The sequence below is a fragment of the Arabidopsis thaliana genome (assembly GCF_000001735.4).
Source record: "Arabidopsis thaliana chromosome 1 sequence".
In the NCBI taxonomy this organism is placed as follows: Eukaryota; Viridiplantae; Streptophyta; class Magnoliopsida; order Brassicales; family Brassicaceae; genus Arabidopsis; species Arabidopsis thaliana.
In genome coordinates, this window is record NC_003070.9 from 23,282,057 (window position 1) to 23,298,760 (window position 16,704).

Here is a 16,704-nt window from a genome sequence, read left to right on the forward strand (position 1 = left end):
TTTCGTCGAAACAGTTTCCAAATATCAGGATTTCAAAATTAGAAAAATGAGAGTTCAAATCAAAAAAAAAAAATGAAATGCTGGTGCTCTTTTTATTCACTAAACCAGTACTTTATATTTTGGGTTCGAAATTGGAATGGAATAAGTCATTAAAAGGTTTTGGCTTCAGTCATAATGCAATTGGTATTAATTTCAATGGTATTACATTTTTTTATTCTTTTAAATTGATGATATTTAAGAAAAAAATATTAATGTATTTGTATAAAACATGAGCTAATTTACTTTTTAGGCAAACTTTTTTTGTATGTAGTATAAGTTTTGAAGTTTCTTGAGATTAATGGAGGTGGGTAAGATGAATCTAATACCAATCAAGTATAAAGTTATCAAAACAAAAATAAAGTGTATTCTTTGTCATTATAATATGCTGTTTGTGGGGTATATTTATTGATATATACTTTTTGGTGTTTTTACCCCTCCTTTTGGTAAGTAAAAAATGATTCCTTGATTGATAATTTTAAAAGCAAACCAATTTTCCTGCACTCAAATCTCAATAATAATTATTTTCAACACTTTCAAGTTGATGATACATATTATTATCATATTATAATGTAGATACATATATGTGTATAAGAAAATGGTTGATGACAAGGCATTCTCAGTTTGTCACACCAAAGAAAGAGAGAGTACTTTATTAAAACTTGATTTATTTATTTTATTTGTTGGTGGTTATGTTGTTACTTAATTTGTGTAATTTCACTTTTAGCTCTCCAGTCTGTCTATTATTTATGATATATTTACCACCAAAATTTCAAAGTTCAGTACTATTTGATAAAGCTATGATGAAATTATGGAGGTTAGATTTGCATATCAAAAGATATACAACAACTAAAACCTTTTTTGAATAGTAGTTCTTGACCTTTTTTTTGTTTCTTTTACTACCATATTATTTACAAGAATGTAAAATCATGGGTTTGCACCAAAAAGATTTGATTTTTGTCACCAAAAAAAAAACACATAGTACAAATCATGAGTTTGGGCAAAAAGGACGAAAGATTTCACCTTTTTTTTTTTTACCATTCACAGTACAAATCATGGGGTAAACACTCAAAAAGACACCTAATGTTACAAAATCTACAAGAATCGAATCTTGGGGATTTATCCATGAAAATCAAATCAAAATTTGTGTAATCCTCAAGAGAAACAACAAGACCGGGTTTTGGATTTTGTGTTTAAAGTTTTAAGATTGTTCTTCTTCCACTTTGATAGTTTCACTTTCAAAGCTTCTTCAATATAACATCAAAAAGCTATGATTTTGATGCAAGAACCTCCCACTAAATTTGCTTTCCTAGTGGGGGATCCACATTTTTTGAGAAAAGATTTTAAAGAAACTACTCGATAGATTGATAAGTTAGATAGATAGATAATCGTAATCATAGTTGAAGTGAACCCGAAAACCCGGTTCAGTTCTTAGGTGACAAAAAGGTCTACATCTTTCGTCGTCGACATCAATAGAGACTAACATGTTATGATGAAGCAAGAACGTGAAAAATGTTCAAAAATAAAATGTTTTATTAAGTCAATTTCTTGAAATGGAAAAGACATTGTTTTGAGTCATGATTAAGAATATTAACGTTAATGAAAAAAGAACAAAAGAACAACAGAACAAAAGAGATCATTACAATGTACAATACAGAAGATGAATGAAGCTGTCGTTGAATCTTCTGTTGATGCCATTAATGTTCTTAACTACAACCTTGGACCTTTTGAACCAATAGATTGATGATGATCACGACGAGAGGTCGATTCACATTAGATTTCATTGCTACGCAAACCAAATGTGTGCAGAAACATGAAACTTCTAATGGTAATATGATATAGACAAGAACTTTACAAGAGTCGCTTGTATGCAAGAATTTCAAAATCAGTCTCAAGATCATTGCTTAAGTTCGAAAAAAGACACGGAAAAATTGCCTAAAATTATGATCAAAATAGACTAAAAGAAATACAATGATATGGCTCTCTTTCTCACCTCCTAAAGGAGCCAAGTACAAATTGAATTAAGGGTAGTAAAAAAAAAAGTTAACAACAAAAAAAATGAATTCAAGCAATCCTACAAAATGGCCAAGTTCTAGTGAAAAACTAAATTTGGTAAAAATTAACAAGTCACACTGAGGATGTATCGATGAGAACATCGTTTAGCACATCATCTTCGCCATTCGCCATAGCGAGCAGCTCCGCATCTCTCTCTTCCTCGTTGGAGAAGTCTCTCCTTTCGAATTTCGAGTTAGCGGATATAAAGATCAACTTTTGAGCTCGATCCACGGCTGCGCGTGATCTTCCATTCGAATTTACCCATCTCAAAACAGAGGAATTGCATTTGAAACCACAAGAAGTTGCATGGAGAAAAATAAGCCTAACTGCAACTCTCCCCAATGACCTGAACTCACTAAGATAAGTTTCCCAAACAAGTCTACTACTTTGTGGATTAGCTATCCTCATTTTCCCCGAAACAGGATCTCTCTCCTTCATTTGAACCGCCCTTGCGTAAACCGGATCAAGCCCTTCTGTTCTCCATTTCATCAGCTCCATCATCGCGATATGTGCCTCGTCTCTAGACACAAGCCTTGTTATTAACTTATCAACATCTTTCTCTTGCTCCGGGGACAAGCATTTGAATGGAGGAAGATATTTTCCGCTACTGTCTTTTATCAAGTAAAGCGGATCAAGTATAAACGCCGCAGCCCAAGCTGGGTGATAACTCTTCTTGAATCTTCTCTCAACGATCTTCTCTACTTGCCTCTCTTCAACAACATTGAACTTTGCATACCAATCTTTTATCTTGGACCTTAGCTCATCCCATAGCGGTAAACATTGCCCTACCAAAGGCCTCTCTTCCTCTATTCTCCGAGCCATTTCTTTAACAAGCTTCAACAACAAATAAACCGCCTCTACCTCGTTCCAAAACCCGACATCTCCAACCATTTCACCAACCTCTCTAGCCATATGATCCTCCATTAGAACAGCCTTACACACATCATCATGCATCACCAGCTGAATCGCTCTAGCGAAACTAAGCACATCCTCAAGGAGATTATACAATGGCTCAAACAAAGAACTATCCAAAGGCAAATGCAGCATCCTAGTCTCTCCTTGCTCTTGCAACTGATACTTACAAACCGCGTTTCGGATCTGTGCCGTGCTGTTCACGAAATTAACGAGCCTCGAGCAGCTTTGAGAGACGGATTTAAACAAAGGAAGCTCTTTTACAAAATCTCGAATCAAACTGTTGAAACCTTGAAACTGACAAGAGAGATTCACCATCCATTGATGCTGGCTCTCAAGATTCCTCAATGCCTTACTCATAAACCTATCTGAAACAATCCCAACACACCTCTGAGGTGAATTACCACAAATACCCCTCACCGTCTCCCACAAAACCTCCTCTGCGTAATTAGACGGCACAGCTCCGTTCACAAACACAGCTCGTCTATACAAACTCGTCCCATTAGGCAAATTCACAATCAAATTCACCAAATTCTCGCCGGAGCTGTCGAATTTCCATCCATCAGAAGCAATCTGAAAGAACATTGCGTCGTGGATTCTCGATTCAGCCTCTGCTCTCGAATCTTCATACTTCAAATCCAATCTTCCGGTGACAAAATCTCTCCTTGAGATGATCGGTAAACCAACTTGCGTCAAAAAAGCTCTCAACTTTGGATGCTCGAGACCAGATAAAGAAACAGAGCCACAAGATTCAAAAACCCAATCAGAGAGAGAATCTAACGCAGAATCTATCTGAGCTTTAGTTAGATTCCGCGTCTGAGAAGTTTTAGGACTCTTGAGCTTCTTCACACTATCTTCAAGCATAGCTAATGGACCCAAATCGTCTTTTCCACCGGAAAGCATCAAATGCGGCTGCTGTGTAACCGGAAACTGCCCACAGAATCTCGAGGGATCAACGACACTAAGAGGCGTCACATTATAAGACCCTTGATGATGATGATGAGGATGATGATGATGATGATTCAGAGCTTCCACGGCGGAGGAATTACGTTTCCGGTGAGAAGAAGACGGAGGAGGAGGAGGAGAAGGAGAGATTGTGGAGATGGGTTTAGGTAAAGAGTTGAAATTTGGACAAGTTCCACGTTTAAGATGCTCAGAAGCAGTTCGGGAAGGATTAGAAGCTGAGAAAACGGCGTCGCATAAAGAACATCGGAGTTTAACGGCTTTAGGGAAACCAGTGTCGGTGTTGTGTAGTAAGATTGGTTCAAGGTGACTCCAATACCACGCGCCTTTGCCTTTAACTGCTTTTGTTCTTACCATCATTAATCCTTCGTAACGCTTTTGTAACGCCTTTGTCGCTAATTCTTCCGCCGACGGTTGTTGCGTTGGTGATTGCGTTTGCGTTTGCTGTTGTGTCGCCGTTGTTGTTGCGTTTGTCGTCGTCGCCATTGTAAAGTCAAAAAACTTAAACAACAACCCTGAACGAAATTAAGCTGAGACTAGTGGATTTTGATGAAATTGAAGAGAAAATTTCGCCGGCGGTCGGAGATAACTCCGGCGGTTCCTCATAACAGAGAACAGAAATAGAAATAAATAAACTTTGTCTCTGTTTTTGCTTCACCTCTGAAAAAAAAAAAAAACTTTGTTCCTCTCTGCTCTGCTATCACACTGATAGTTTCTTTCGATTCTATTTTTTAAGAGACTGAGAAATTTCAAAAAGGAGAAGAAGAAGAAAGAAAGAGACAGTAGAGAGAGACAGAGAGAGGAAGGAGAAGAAAATAAGGGAGACAAAAGTGAATCTCACGCGCATAAGGTAAGCGCGTGTTTGTAACATTGAATGAAACGTTTGATAGGAACAAGGTGAGACCAGAGTCCCACGTCGTACGAGAACGGAAACAAAGCATTGGTTGTTTTAGTCTCTCACTTCACTCTCATTGGCACGTGATTCTCACGCTCTCCATAAAGGTATTTTTAATACTATATATTATTGGTTTTATACCTTTTTAATAAAAATAAATATCACTTTTTCAGTTTTTTTTAAAAAAATATTTTTGGATGTGTCTTGTTTTCATATTTTTCTGTTTTTTTTGAGTGAATTGTTGGGTTCTTGTGTGGAAGAGGTCTTCGTCTGTTTCCTCTTTTTCTAATTTATATGATTATAAAATATTGATCTACTATTGTATAGTATCAACTATTCCACGTAATCAAATTTGGTATATGATTCGTGTTATGAACTAACCCACCAATATAAATACTATTAACAGGGTAAATCATTCAATGACATAAGCAAAGCAGCTCACAAATTTAGTACTAAATCATTAAATGATTCTTTTAAAAGTAGATAATTGTGTGAAAGTGTTAGTAAATGAGTGAGTGAAAGACATGTTTTTTATTAATTTAATGTTTTTACTTTTTTTTTGGGTATAATTATGATTGTAAAAGAAGGAAAAATACAAAAAAATGATGAGTGGGGTTTCCATTTGTGTCTTGTTGTCTATGTGGGATATATTCAGAATGTGGGCATAAAAGGGCAACCTAGGAATTTAATTTGTTTCTTTAGGGACTGTGTCTCTCTGTGTGTGTGAGAGAGAGTTGTTGACCAAAAGGACATTCTTTAGTAAATACTTATTTATTATTTTCAGAATCCAGTAAAAAATATATTTATTGACTGTGACAAAAAAAATATTTTTGAATATAATTGGTTCAGTAATAAAGACATTTACTCACCATTACAATTTGTTTCTACTTGAAGTAGTATAATGCATGTTACATAGTATAATAGAAACTCTACTTTCATTTTTTTTGAAAAAACTATTAACTGGAAAATAAACTATTTTTTCTCAAGAAAAATTATAATTTTTTTTTGAAAGTTTACTACGAGTAATATTATTGCTAGTATTTTATTCCTGATAAAAAAAAATTCAATACAAAAATCAATATGTTTCAAACCACTATTATCATATTTCTTGTAAGAATGAAAACAAAATTTCCTGATTGTCATCCTGAGTTTTTGTATCAGTGACAAATAGTGACAATTTTTGTAATTTTTAGAATTCGTGAACATTTTTTTCTTTAATATAATTGACAAATGTTGTTGACAACAAAAATGGATAAATATAACATAATAAACCAACGTTTTTTTCCGTAATGTTTGTTTTGGACACTACATATGTTTAATCTGAGTTGTTTAATCTATTAGCATTATGGAATTGCATTGTTTGTCGTAGATGTGTTATTTTGATATTTTAGTAAATTCTCTTTAAATTTCTTACTTTTTCTACTGAAATAGTTGACTTTTACCCTATCCCTTTTTTACAACGACATATACTCTCTTTTCTTAACTGTCTTGTGTGGTATTCATGAGTCTTATGGTTGTTACAACACTCATCTCATGTTTTTCTTTAGTTGTTCTTTTTACTTATACCATTTTTTGTTAAGTTATTTACTTAGATTACCTATTTACTCTACAAATTATACAATATATAGTTATGATACATTACTTATCATAAAGTAGCTGTGGAATTTAGAAAATAATTATGCAAATTACGTAATTGATACTCCATTACTTATCATAAATTCTTTTGGAAAAGAATATAGTGTCCTTTCCATTTATATTTACATAAAAAACGTTTACGGATTACCAAAATGCGATGTGCAAAAACATATAGATTTAGATATTCACTTTTTATTTGCAATATTGTTATCAGATCCATGAAAATCAGGTCAATATCCAATATTTAACGTATCTATCTGTGGATATCCCTTTATCTTTGATTATTAACGCAATGAGATTGAGCTATCTTAATCAAATGTCAGTCTCTAAAAAAAAACAGAAATCAAATGCTTTCATAAGATCTAAAAAAAAAACTAAAAATATCACGTAGGGTTACAAAATGAAAGAATGTTTGGGTCATATATCTTTATCTTTTTCACAATTTATTATTCTGGGAATTTTGAATAGGATTTTCAATGGAGATCATCACTCTATTCTACAAGACCATCTCTATATACTAAATTTTTGTAGACCCACAAATTTAAAATTTAGACTGCACATATATATATATTTTATAGATTGGTTTATGGATATTTAACTTATTCAATTTTTTAAAAATAGTAAAACTTAAAATTTAAATTTGTTTATCCTCTGTATAAAAAATATAGCAGATGGTAGGAATGTAAAAAAAGAAAAAATAATAATTACAGATATAACAATAGTTAAAGTATACAAGTGGAGATTAGTAGGAGTCTAGATTTAATTGGTCAATGTGTTAATGTCAGAACAGCCACACGTCACAACTGTCTCCCACCTTCTTGAGTACGATCGTATAATGTACTTATGATTATACAATAATTTTGTAAGAAAATGGAAAAATTGTATTATGTTAAATAGACCAACCCAAATATGAAAAGATGAATGGTCCTTAATTTGAGAATTATCCTTTGTGGTATAAGTTGTAACATATCACCCGCAAGCATCCGGAGGTTATCTGGTAAGAGTTATTTAGATTGTCTTAAAACATTCAACTCAATAATTTGGACTAATTATTTTATTCAACTAAAAAAAGATACTGTTATTGATAATAATAATAATAAGATAATATTTATAAACGGTTATTTGAATTCTAAGTTATTTAACTAATATTTTGAAAAGAATAGTATTCTAAATATTACATTTTTGGTGATTTTAAATTATATTGTGGAGGAAGTGTTTACAACAACATCAAAGAGACTCAAATTACGATATTATCGACACCTATCGATATCAAGTACTCCAAAAGTAGAAAAACCCCAACAAAACTTAAGCTCTATGTTTTTTCTTACAATTTAACATTCATATGAAAAGTCATTCGACTAATATATAAATATAAACAAAACAAAAGTCAAGCTTTGTCTCACGTGAGAGAAGTCATATTCTTTTCTCCAATTACCCCGCAGCACGTACCAACTCATTTTGTGCCATCAAACTTTTTAATAGCGAAAGTTTTCGTAAGAAACCAAGGATTAGCTAACAAACAAACAAAGAAGGATTACACAAAATTTAATAATTGAAGAGAGGAGTAAAAGTAGACAAGAAACACTAACTAAATTTGACTCTCGTAACTCGCATGATTTTGTCCTTACAAAAGTCACATCAAAGGCATGGGTAGTTACATTTGTATACAAAAAAAAAACGTTTTTTCCCCATAAATTATTCCCACTTTAACAAAACTATGGTCTATGGTTACTAAATAGTAAATACTACTTACTACTACTGGTATTATAGTAACCCAATGATTTCATAAGTTTACGTGACTAGCTCTCTTGAAGGTAAGTTGGATTTAGCAAAATTAGTAACAAAATATAACATAAAGTCTGTATTTTTCTTAGTAATACTATATGTACAGTTTGAAACCAACTATTTAAAAATGAATTTCAGATTAGTTTAGATTTGAATACATCATTAGATTACATGCTTAAAAGTTCTTAACATCATAAGTTTATGACCCATTGAAACTAAACTAGCCCTTGTTAAGTGAAATATAGCATTGTAATTTACTTTTTTGTTTAAATAGATGGTTGTGTTTTTATGTATGTCGGCATACGTGTATTTTAGAGAGAAAGTTTTGATTGTAAAAAAAATAAAAAATAAATAAGAAAACTATTTAAAACATAGAAAGATAACTATATCAGAATAAAATACTAAGATGACAATTAATTTGCTTCATTTACAAGCTTGTATTAGGAATTCTCTATGCCAACCACTCCACTACGTTTGTGAGTAGAGCTTGCTTGATCAATACAAACAACAAAAAGATGAATTTATAATTATATATTATACTATATAATAAAATACAAGTCACAAAAGCATATGTTTGGAATAAATTATTGTTATGAACTTGGATAGTTTCATTCTTTTTGACGGCAAATAGTTATCATTCATTTTTTGTATCATTCAGTCTTTAATGGTTCCAGGTAAGTTGCAAAAGAAGTAAGCAATATTCATGTATTCTCTAGAGATTTTTGACGGCAAAATAGTATCATTCATTTTCTTTAAAGACTACAATTTGATTAGATATTAATAGATTAAATGGAGTAGTAGTTTTTTTTTCAAAGATGATTTTAACTAAAGATTATTCTTTTCATTTTGATTGTTTTATTTGTATAGCTCAAAACTTTGTATATAAAACATCCTTCTTGATTAGTAAATTTCGCATTTCAACAAAAATGGAATAATGTTGTGCGACGATTAAATGGAATAGTTAAAATGATTAAAGAAATGACACTCGTTGAGCCATGAGATTGATGATTAGTTGATTACCACCAACGTGTACGGTGTGGATCTACTGCATACGTGCAAAATGTTTTCCATGATTTTTCATAATGGTGTTTCTTTATGAGTTTATATATCAGTAACTAGAATTCACAACCCAAAATAAAATTCATATGGAAAGTCCATGTTAAAATTTTTGTTAGTGAAATGGTGAAAAAGGTACTACTAGTAAACTTCATATTTTATTTCCCTTTTTAAAAAAGTAGAATAAGTTAACTAAAACAACTTTTAAAAGTGGCAATTACATTAGGCCAATTTTTTTAAAAATGTATTGAGACATATAGCTAAAACAAAATTTGTTACAAAAAAAACACACTCACACATCGAAAAAGCTGGATTTTTTCAATCACATGATTGAAGGAGCTCTGGGTTCCACATTCAGTAAAATTTTTAAAAAGATAAAAAGTAATTTCTGATTCAGTGTTTTCTTAATTGGGCTTAATTTATGACCCATGGGCTTAATAATTCGGTACGATCATAATATAGAACCGTTTAGAACCGGGAATTGATTTCATCGGTTCAACAAAACATAAAAGGTCAAAAACCAAAAGAACGTACCTTCTTCTTCGACACTAGTTCCTCCGATCAGCGAATCTCGAAGAAAGAGATTGAAACTAAACTGTTGAAATTTTCCGACAATAAACTTATCTCTTTTCCTCATTCAATCCTAGAGACCAAAAAGCTTAAAAGCAAAAAAGAACACAAGGAAATTTACTCAGAGGTAATCGTCGTCGGAGCCAGGAGGAAGAGGAGGGATGGGAGAGGTCTGGACATGGATTATTTCATTCTTAATCCTTATCACTCTTCTCGGACTCATCGTCTATCAGGTTCGATCTGATTCCCACTTTGGACAAAAAAAAAAACCTAAAACTGTTTACTTTGGTTCCATCGACTCTTCTTGCTTGTTGTATTTGAATAAACTCTGCTTAGGCTTATTCGATCACTGTATTGAACTAAATTTAGTGTTTTGTGTTCTTTCAATCATAAATCGTTTATAAGAAATGTTTCTAAGTTTTGGGAATGTGATAAAGTTAGTAACTTTAGGGTTTCTTTATATAATAACTAGTTAATCTGTCAACTAGAAACAATTTTGTTTCTTAAATTCTTCAATTGCTTCTTGATATATGTGTATTGAATCTGTAGATGTTATCTTCTCAGTTTATATCAATCCAGCAAGTATCTGTGAGTGTGTACAAGTGTGTGTGCTCACGGGTATTAGAGTTTACTTCTTAATGTTTCTGGATTAGTAAGCTCTGATTTGGTATCTGTAGAGTTGATCTATAATGTTTTGAGTAATGAGATTCATAATAACCAGATATTTTATAGGAGAGTCTTGATCATATGTCTCTGCTATTTTGCTTTGCTTGTGTCCTTGTACCGAAACTGACGGTGCTTATTGATATGATATTTTGTTGCAGCTTATTAGTTTGGCTGATCTCGAGTTTGATTATATCAACCCTTACGACTCTGCATCAAGAATAAACTTTGTGGTATTACCAGAATCCATTCTTCAAGGATTTTTATGCGTATTTTACCTCGTAACGGGTCATTGGTTCATGGCACTCCTTTGCGTTCCTTATCTCTACTACAATTTCCATCTGTGAGTCTCTCTTTTTTAAACAATCTTGGATCAAGTTTAACATCCAACGGCAAGCTGATTTTGATAATGAGTATATCATTCTTTCCTGTTATTAAAGGTACTCTCGAAAACAACATTTGATAGACGTGACAGAGATCTTCAACTTGCTTGATTGGGAAAAGAAGAAACGACTCTTCAAGCTCGCTTACATTATCCTCACTCTCTTTCTCACCATTTTCTGGTAACTAGACCTTTCACTGTCTTTACTCAATCCTAAACTCGTACCAAAACATTGAAAACTTATGTTGCAACTTCGTTACAGGTTAATCTATTCAACACTTGATGATTACGAGGACTGAATCACGCTTGAAGATACACCCCTGTGACAGGCGACAACAAACGGTTTGGTCAAACCCCTCTCTTAGTACTTGACACCGCGCTTGATACAATGGCATGAGAAGGAAGGCTTTTAGGTTATGTAAGTTAATTAATGTGGCATTAGAGAGCTGTGTAAACCAGATTTTATAGTCATTAGAATTTCATTGTGGATCTTTGTGGTGAAGCCAAGCAGTGAATTGTTAACCATGATTGGAACCCTCTAACTAAGTCAGAAGGTTTTACTTTTTATTTTAGCTGCAAAATTATTTATTAGTATATAAATAAATTGGTAAATTCTCCAAATTGTAGTGAAGAAGCCAGAAGGATTTATCTTTATCATCGTGGTGAGTTCTTTCTCTAGATTTTTTATCCTCCTCCGAATCGAAATTCTCTATGATTTTAAGATCGTCGTTGGATTCTGAAACTCTTTAACTTTGATTTCTACTTAAAACCCTAACTAATGTTTTGACGACTGGAAAAAAAAAACCAAATCTCGTTCACTCTTTTGTTTTTTTGTTTTGTTCTGAATTTCGTGTGGAATCTGTGGACGTAAACGCGGAACAAACATAGATTTGTTGGTGATGTAAATTGCAAAGATTGTTACTCAGTAATGAATCTTCTTCGCATATGTTATATTGTTTCGTAAGAGGATTAAGATGACAATAGCATTAGGGTTTATATAATAGAGTAAAAACAAAATTAAGCACAATGTTAACTAGTAATGTAAATTGTTGTTAATTTGAGCTACGATTAGTGTCAATAAACATCAATAAACATAGTTACCGAGCTTTGACTGAATTTTGAGAATTTTTGAGTGTTGTTGTTTACTGCAGTTTTAGTCATGTTCTTGAATACACTCTGGTTTCAGTTTCTTCTCTGCTTCAATGGTTAAACTCCATTGTTAGTTTTGATCTACGATCAGTTTTTCGATTAAAGCACAAGTAAACCGAGCTTTTGATTTGAGTCCAATGGCTGAAGACTCTCTTTATGATGTTAAAAAACGATGTTGTTTACAGTTTTGGTGATTCAAGATTTCTAATGTTTTTTGAATGTGTTATTGTTTCAGGTTCTTTGCTTTAAGATTCAATGGTTAACTCAATCAAAGGAGTCTTCATCTCATGGTACATTACATAACCTTTCTTGTTAATATACTCTGTCGAGAAATCGTATCTTTTATCTTTGTTTTTTTTGTTCTTATAGTGATGTTCCCATGGCACAGTTCATTGCACATTTGAACAATTCGTTGCCTGCTTCACAGAAGTTCATAATTCAAGTACTGAAACTGGACACTACTAGTATGTTTGTGAAGCCATATGCTGAGGAGATGATCCGTGATGCCGTCATCAAGTTCAGGGACGAAAACTCTTACGCAAAGGCGAATTGATCGTTTTTTTTCTTCTTCTCGGTTTCGGTTACTAGATGTCGATTTTGGATCTTAATGTAGTGTGGAGATCAACAAGGATTTGTGGGAAATCTCTGATGGAAAATATACATGTTTGTTAATTATTAATGTACAACGAATCTGAAAAACCGAATTGGTTTATTTTGACAACGCAACAAAACTTTGCAAATGATATAATTTGAAAACGCGAACTGGTCGCAGCTGGGAAGACTTTTGGACATCACGGGTACTCGTTTTTTGTTGTTGTTATGGCTTTGTTGACTAAGGTTACTTGGAACAACATCGGAATGCATCAGCCACAAACGAATTGGTACAAGGGCGTATGGTTCCCCTACTCAACGCCCAAGTACTCTTTTCTTTTGTGGCTCACAATCCAAAACAGACTATCCACAGGGGATCACATCAAAGCATGGAACTCTGGGCAACAAGTCACCTGCACACTCTGCGGCAATGCTGAAGAAACACGGAATCTCCTATTCTTCTCATGCCATTACACCTCCGAAGTTTGGAGAACCCTTACGCAGCGGCTCCTGTCCAACGACTACTCTCGTGACTGGAACCGTCTCCTTCCTCTGCTCTGCAATACAAATATGCCAACGGATCTTCTCTTTTTGTTTCGGTATGTCTTCCAAGCCTCTGTTTACCACATATGGCGAGAAAGAAATGCCCGACGACACGGAGAAATCAGCTCACCACCAAACCGGCTCATAAAGTTCATAGACAAGAATGTTCGCAATAGAATCAACTCAATTCGAGACACTGGAGATCATAACTACAACGCTTGCCTGCAGCTATGGTTCTCCACGAGGCCTCTTTCATCCACACACTCTCTCTGAATTTTCCTTTCAGCTTTGTAATTTCAGTTTTCTCTCTAAAACACTAAACTAACCGTTGCAGTCATTGTACAATGGTTTTGATAGAATAAAATTTGAGAATATTACACTCTTAGACACTTTTTTAAAACTTATTCCGTGTTTAGGCACTTCCAAAAGAGTAGACACTTTCTCTATGTTTTTTTACTAAAATACCCTATTAACTAAACTACTCTCTTAATCCTTAATCCACGTTCTCTCTCTCTCTCTTTCTTTCTCTCTCTCTTCATCTTTGTAAACAACTTTAGTTGCGTCTACTTCAATGGAATTGTTCAAAATAGACAGTTCTCAAAAAAAGTTATTTGTTGGATGTTCAAAATAGCCGATCTCCTTATAATTATTTGTTGAATCCACTCACTCATTTCTTTATTTTAGTATTTTAGATGCTATGGAGTTCTTCTTTCAGTTAAAGGATTTGGTATTCAAATTTTGCAGAATTTGAGATTTCTATATTGTAGAATTACTCGGATTGTTGTGAGATTATGGATTGATTGGAGAGTTCGATATTTTATTCGTTTTCACTGATTGTAGATTGTGATTTATTTTGCAATTTAAATCTTTGTTTTGACATAAATTTGAGATTCAGTTCTTTAAGAAACTTCTTCTTCTTCAACAATGGCGGCTTGATTTGATTTTTGCTCTCTCTCATGTATCAAACTCGTTTCATCTACGTAGCATCGAGATTCCAGTTAATCGAATCTCCTATTATCATGGACATGCTATATAGAATGGATATAAATCAGTAAAAAGGTTTTCGAATGGATATATTTAAATGGATTTGTTATTATGGACACCAAAAAATTGTTTGTTGATTTTTTTTTTCAGTTTGCAGAAACCTCCACCTTTAAGACCTTATGGACATGAAACTTTGGTTTCTTTACAAAACACGGTTAATCGAATCTCCTGTTATTATTGACATGGTATATAGAATGGATACGGATCAGTAGAAAAGTTTCTGAATGGATATATTTAAATGGACTCGTTATTATGGATACCAAAAAATTGTTTGTTGATTTTTCTTTCAGTTTGCAGAGACCTCCACCTTCAAGACCTTATGGACATGAAACTTTGGTTTCTTTACAAACCACAGTTAATCGAATATCCTGTTATTATGGACATGATATATAGATTGAATATGGATCAGTAAAAAGGTTTCCGAATGGATATATTTAAATGGACTCGTTATTATGGACACCAAAAAATTGTTTGTTGATCTTTTTTACAGTTTGCAGAGATCTCCACCTCTAAGACCTTATGAACATAGAAATTTTACCAAATTCCTAAGATAATCGAGATCGAATTGTTTAAGAAAATTCTCCCATTTATTTGCAGAATCGGTACCATCGATTTTTGGTGAGCCGCCGCCATAATCGATAAGAGGAATCGAGCCTAGAAGTTATGGAGACGTGGAGAGAGAAAGGCACTACAAATCATGAAAGGGGGAGAGAGAGAGAGAGATTTCTTTTATTTTGCGTAAGGATTGTGGAAGAGAGAGAAAATGTTTAATTTGTATTAAATTTTAAAATAAAAGTAGTTGGTTAAATTAAAGGTAAAAATGTCTTTAAAAAAGTCAAATAATAGAAAAAGTGTCCTCTCCCTTATAAGTGTCTCAAAAGGAATAAGATTATTTTAAAGTGCCTAAACGTGTCACATTCCCATAAAATTTTACATTCTTTCAAAAAAAAAAGAAAACGCGAACCGGCCGGTAATCACCAAATAACATTAAAATAACTAAACCGGTTTGGCATTCACTCTCTTCCTCTCTGAGAGTCTCAGACTCACACACAGTGGTGGTTCGTTTAGGGTATTTGTTGAATTTTTCAGAGCTTCCGAATCAGAGAGATTGAGAAGAAATCAAATAGAGAAAATGATGTTATCGTTTGCGATTGCATATACAGCGAAGAGATTTGTTCATCGGAGTCTTGTGGTGAGAGGTAATGCTGCAACTGTTTCTCCCTCTTTTTCCTTTTGCCGGAGAAGAGCTTTCTCTGGTAAGACTAGTTATGATTACAGAGAGAAACTGAGTAGAAATGGGCTGACTGAATTAAAGTTAGATGACGCTGTTGCTCTGTTCGGTGAAATGGTCAAGTCTCGTCCTTTACCTTCCATTGTTGAGTTCAATAAATTGTTGAGTGCCATTGCTAAGATGAACAAGTTTGATCTTGTCATCTCTCTCGGCAAAAAGCAATAAATGAGGGTTTTCGAACTCATTGGTTCGAACGAACAATTCGCTGAAATGTTTAACCGGACAATGTCGGAAGCTTCCACATTGATTATGAAGAAGGTTTTAGAAGTTTACAAAGGATTCGAAGATGTAAATACTTTGGTGGATGTGGGAGGAGGAATTGGAACAATCATAGGTCAAGTGACTTCCAAGTATCCTCATATTAAAGGCATCAATTTCGATCTAGCATCGGTTTTAGCCCATGCTCCTTTTAATAAAGGTACACGGCCACTAAGTGATAATTAAAATTAAAAAGTTACCGCTCTTAAAATTATCATATTACTCTTGCTCAATATTACATATAGGAGTGGAGCATGTTTCAGGAGATATGTTTAAAGAAATTCCAAAAGGAGATGCCATCTTCATGAAAGTAAGTAGAAAATGAAATGGTTAATGATTGACACTTTGACAGTGGATACTACATGATTGGACTGACGAAGATTGTGTAAAGATCCTAAAAAATTATTGGAAAAGTCTTCCCGAGAAAGGAAAAGTGATAATAGTCGAGGTGGTTACGCCCGAGGAACCAAAGATTAACGACATTTCTTCTAACATTGTGTTCGGTATGGACATGCTGATGTTAGCAGTAAGCTCAGGTGGTAAGGAGAGGTCTCTTTCCCAATTCGAGACTCTAGCCTCTGATTCGGGTTTTCTTCGTTGTGAAATCATTTGTCATGCCTTCTCATATAGTGTTATCGAATTACACAAATAGGCTCGACATTTTACCAACAAAAATTACGATTCATCTCTCGTACAGTCGTACTTGCGGAGACTATATAGAGTGGTTGTAATGTGTAAAATAATCTGTGTATTGTTTTTTTTATTTATGTGATTTAAACAAATAGCATGGTATTATATAAAAAACAATGTGTTGATATACCAAATTGGTTAGGATTAAGCTTCAAAGATAATGCATTGAGATCAGTCAGTTCAGTT

At 33.5% G+C, this 16,704-nt stretch overlaps 5 protein-coding genes and 1 pseudogene across 7 annotated transcripts; 5 read left to right on the forward strand and 1 right to left on the reverse strand.

The window, feature by feature from the left end:
* Window positions 1-1,855: 1,855 nt before the first annotated feature.
* AT1G62870 (uncharacterized protein) lies at window positions 1,856-4,741 on the reverse strand. The gene has a single exon (NM_104965.4). It carries the CDS (start codon window positions 4,450-4,452, stop codon window positions 2,164-2,166), a length of 2,289 nt encoding a protein of 762 aa, NP_176475.2. The 5' UTR covers window positions 4,453-4,741; the 3' UTR covers window positions 1,856-2,163.
* A 5,102-nt stretch (window positions 4,742-9,843) lies between these two features.
* Window positions 9,844-13,210, forward strand: AT1G62880 (Cornichon family protein). 2 transcript variants are annotated; one of them, NM_104966.4, is made up of 4 exons: window positions 9,844-10,140; window positions 10,732-10,913; window positions 11,011-11,133; window positions 11,215-11,570. In NM_104966.4, exons 1-4 carry the CDS (start codon window positions 10,069-10,071, stop codon window positions 11,249-11,251), a joined length of 414 nt encoding a protein of 137 aa, NP_176476.1. In that variant the 5' UTR covers window positions 9,844-10,068; the 3' UTR covers window positions 11,252-11,570. The 2 variants fall into 2 exon arrangements, with proteins under 2 accessions (NP_176476.1, NP_001117536.1); NM_001124064.1 differs by lacking the exons at window positions 10,732-10,913; window positions 11,011-11,133; window positions 11,215-11,570 and adding an exon at window positions 12,337-13,210 and having other exon boundaries at window positions 9,899-10,140.
* Window positions 12,357-12,654, forward strand: AT1G62886 (Nucleotide excision repair, TFIIH, subunit TTDA; the record flags this gene model as incomplete). The annotated part of the gene is made up of 2 exons (NM_001124065.1): window positions 12,357-12,391; window positions 12,471-12,654. The coding sequence occupies 2 exons, from the start codon at window positions 12,357-12,359 to the stop codon at window positions 12,652-12,654; spliced, it is 219 nt and encodes a 72-aa protein (NP_001117537.1).
* AT1G62890 lies at window positions 12,921-13,508 on the forward strand (annotated as a pseudogene; the record flags this gene model as incomplete). The annotated part of the gene is made up of 1 exon: window positions 12,921-13,508.
* Window positions 13,509-13,932: 424 nt separating this feature from the next.
* On the forward strand, window positions 13,933-14,802 carry AT1G62895 (uncharacterized protein; the record flags this gene model as incomplete). The annotated part of the gene is made up of 5 exons (NM_001334054.1): window positions 13,933-13,962; window positions 14,131-14,232; window positions 14,377-14,433; window positions 14,577-14,615; window positions 14,770-14,802. The coding sequence occupies 5 exons, from the start codon at window positions 13,933-13,935 to the stop codon at window positions 14,800-14,802; spliced, it is 261 nt and encodes an 86-aa protein (NP_001321703.1).
* An 861-nt stretch (window positions 14,803-15,663) lies between these two features.
* AT1G62900 (S-adenosyl-L-methionine-dependent methyltransferases superfamily protein) lies at window positions 15,664-16,626 on the forward strand. The gene is made up of 3 exons (NM_104968.2): window positions 15,664-15,988; window positions 16,074-16,138; window positions 16,181-16,626. The coding sequence occupies exons 1-3, from the start codon at window positions 15,736-15,738 to the stop codon at window positions 16,478-16,480; spliced, it is 618 nt and encodes a 205-aa protein (NP_176478.1). The 5' UTR covers window positions 15,664-15,735; the 3' UTR covers window positions 16,481-16,626.
* The last annotated feature ends 78 nt before the right edge of the window (window positions 16,627-16,704 follow it).

What these genes read in the sequence shown, in the direction of transcription:
- AT1G62870 (NM_104965.4), bottom strand. Translation starts at nt 4,452, where the DNA reads ATGGCGACGACGACAAACGCAACAACAACGGCGACACAACAGCAAACG.
- AT1G62880 (NM_104966.4), top strand. Translation starts at nt 10,069, where the DNA reads ATGGGAGAGGTCTGGACATGGATTATTTCATTCTTAATCCTTATCACT. An exon ending in TCGGACTCATCGTCTATCAG is followed by an intron (nt 10,141 to 10,731) that starts GTTCGATCTGAT and finishes ATTTTGTTGCAG; the next exon opens with CTTATTAGTTTGGCTGATCT. An exon ending in CTCTACTACAATTTCCATCT is followed by an intron (nt 10,914 to 11,010) that starts GTGAGTCTCTCT and finishes CTGTTATTAAAG; the next exon opens with GTACTCTCGAAAACAACATT.
- AT1G62900 (NM_104968.2), top strand. Translation starts at nt 15,736, where the DNA reads ATGAGGGTTTTCGAACTCATTGGTTCGAACGAACAATTCGCTGAAATG. An exon ending in CCATGCTCCTTTTAATAAAG is followed by an intron (nt 15,989 to 16,073) that starts GTACACGGCCAC and finishes TATTACATATAG; the next exon opens with GAGTGGAGCATGTTTCAGGA. An exon ending in GAGATGCCATCTTCATGAAA is followed by an intron (nt 16,139 to 16,180) that starts GTAAGTAGAAAA and finishes ACACTTTGACAG; the next exon opens with TGGATACTACATGATTGGAC.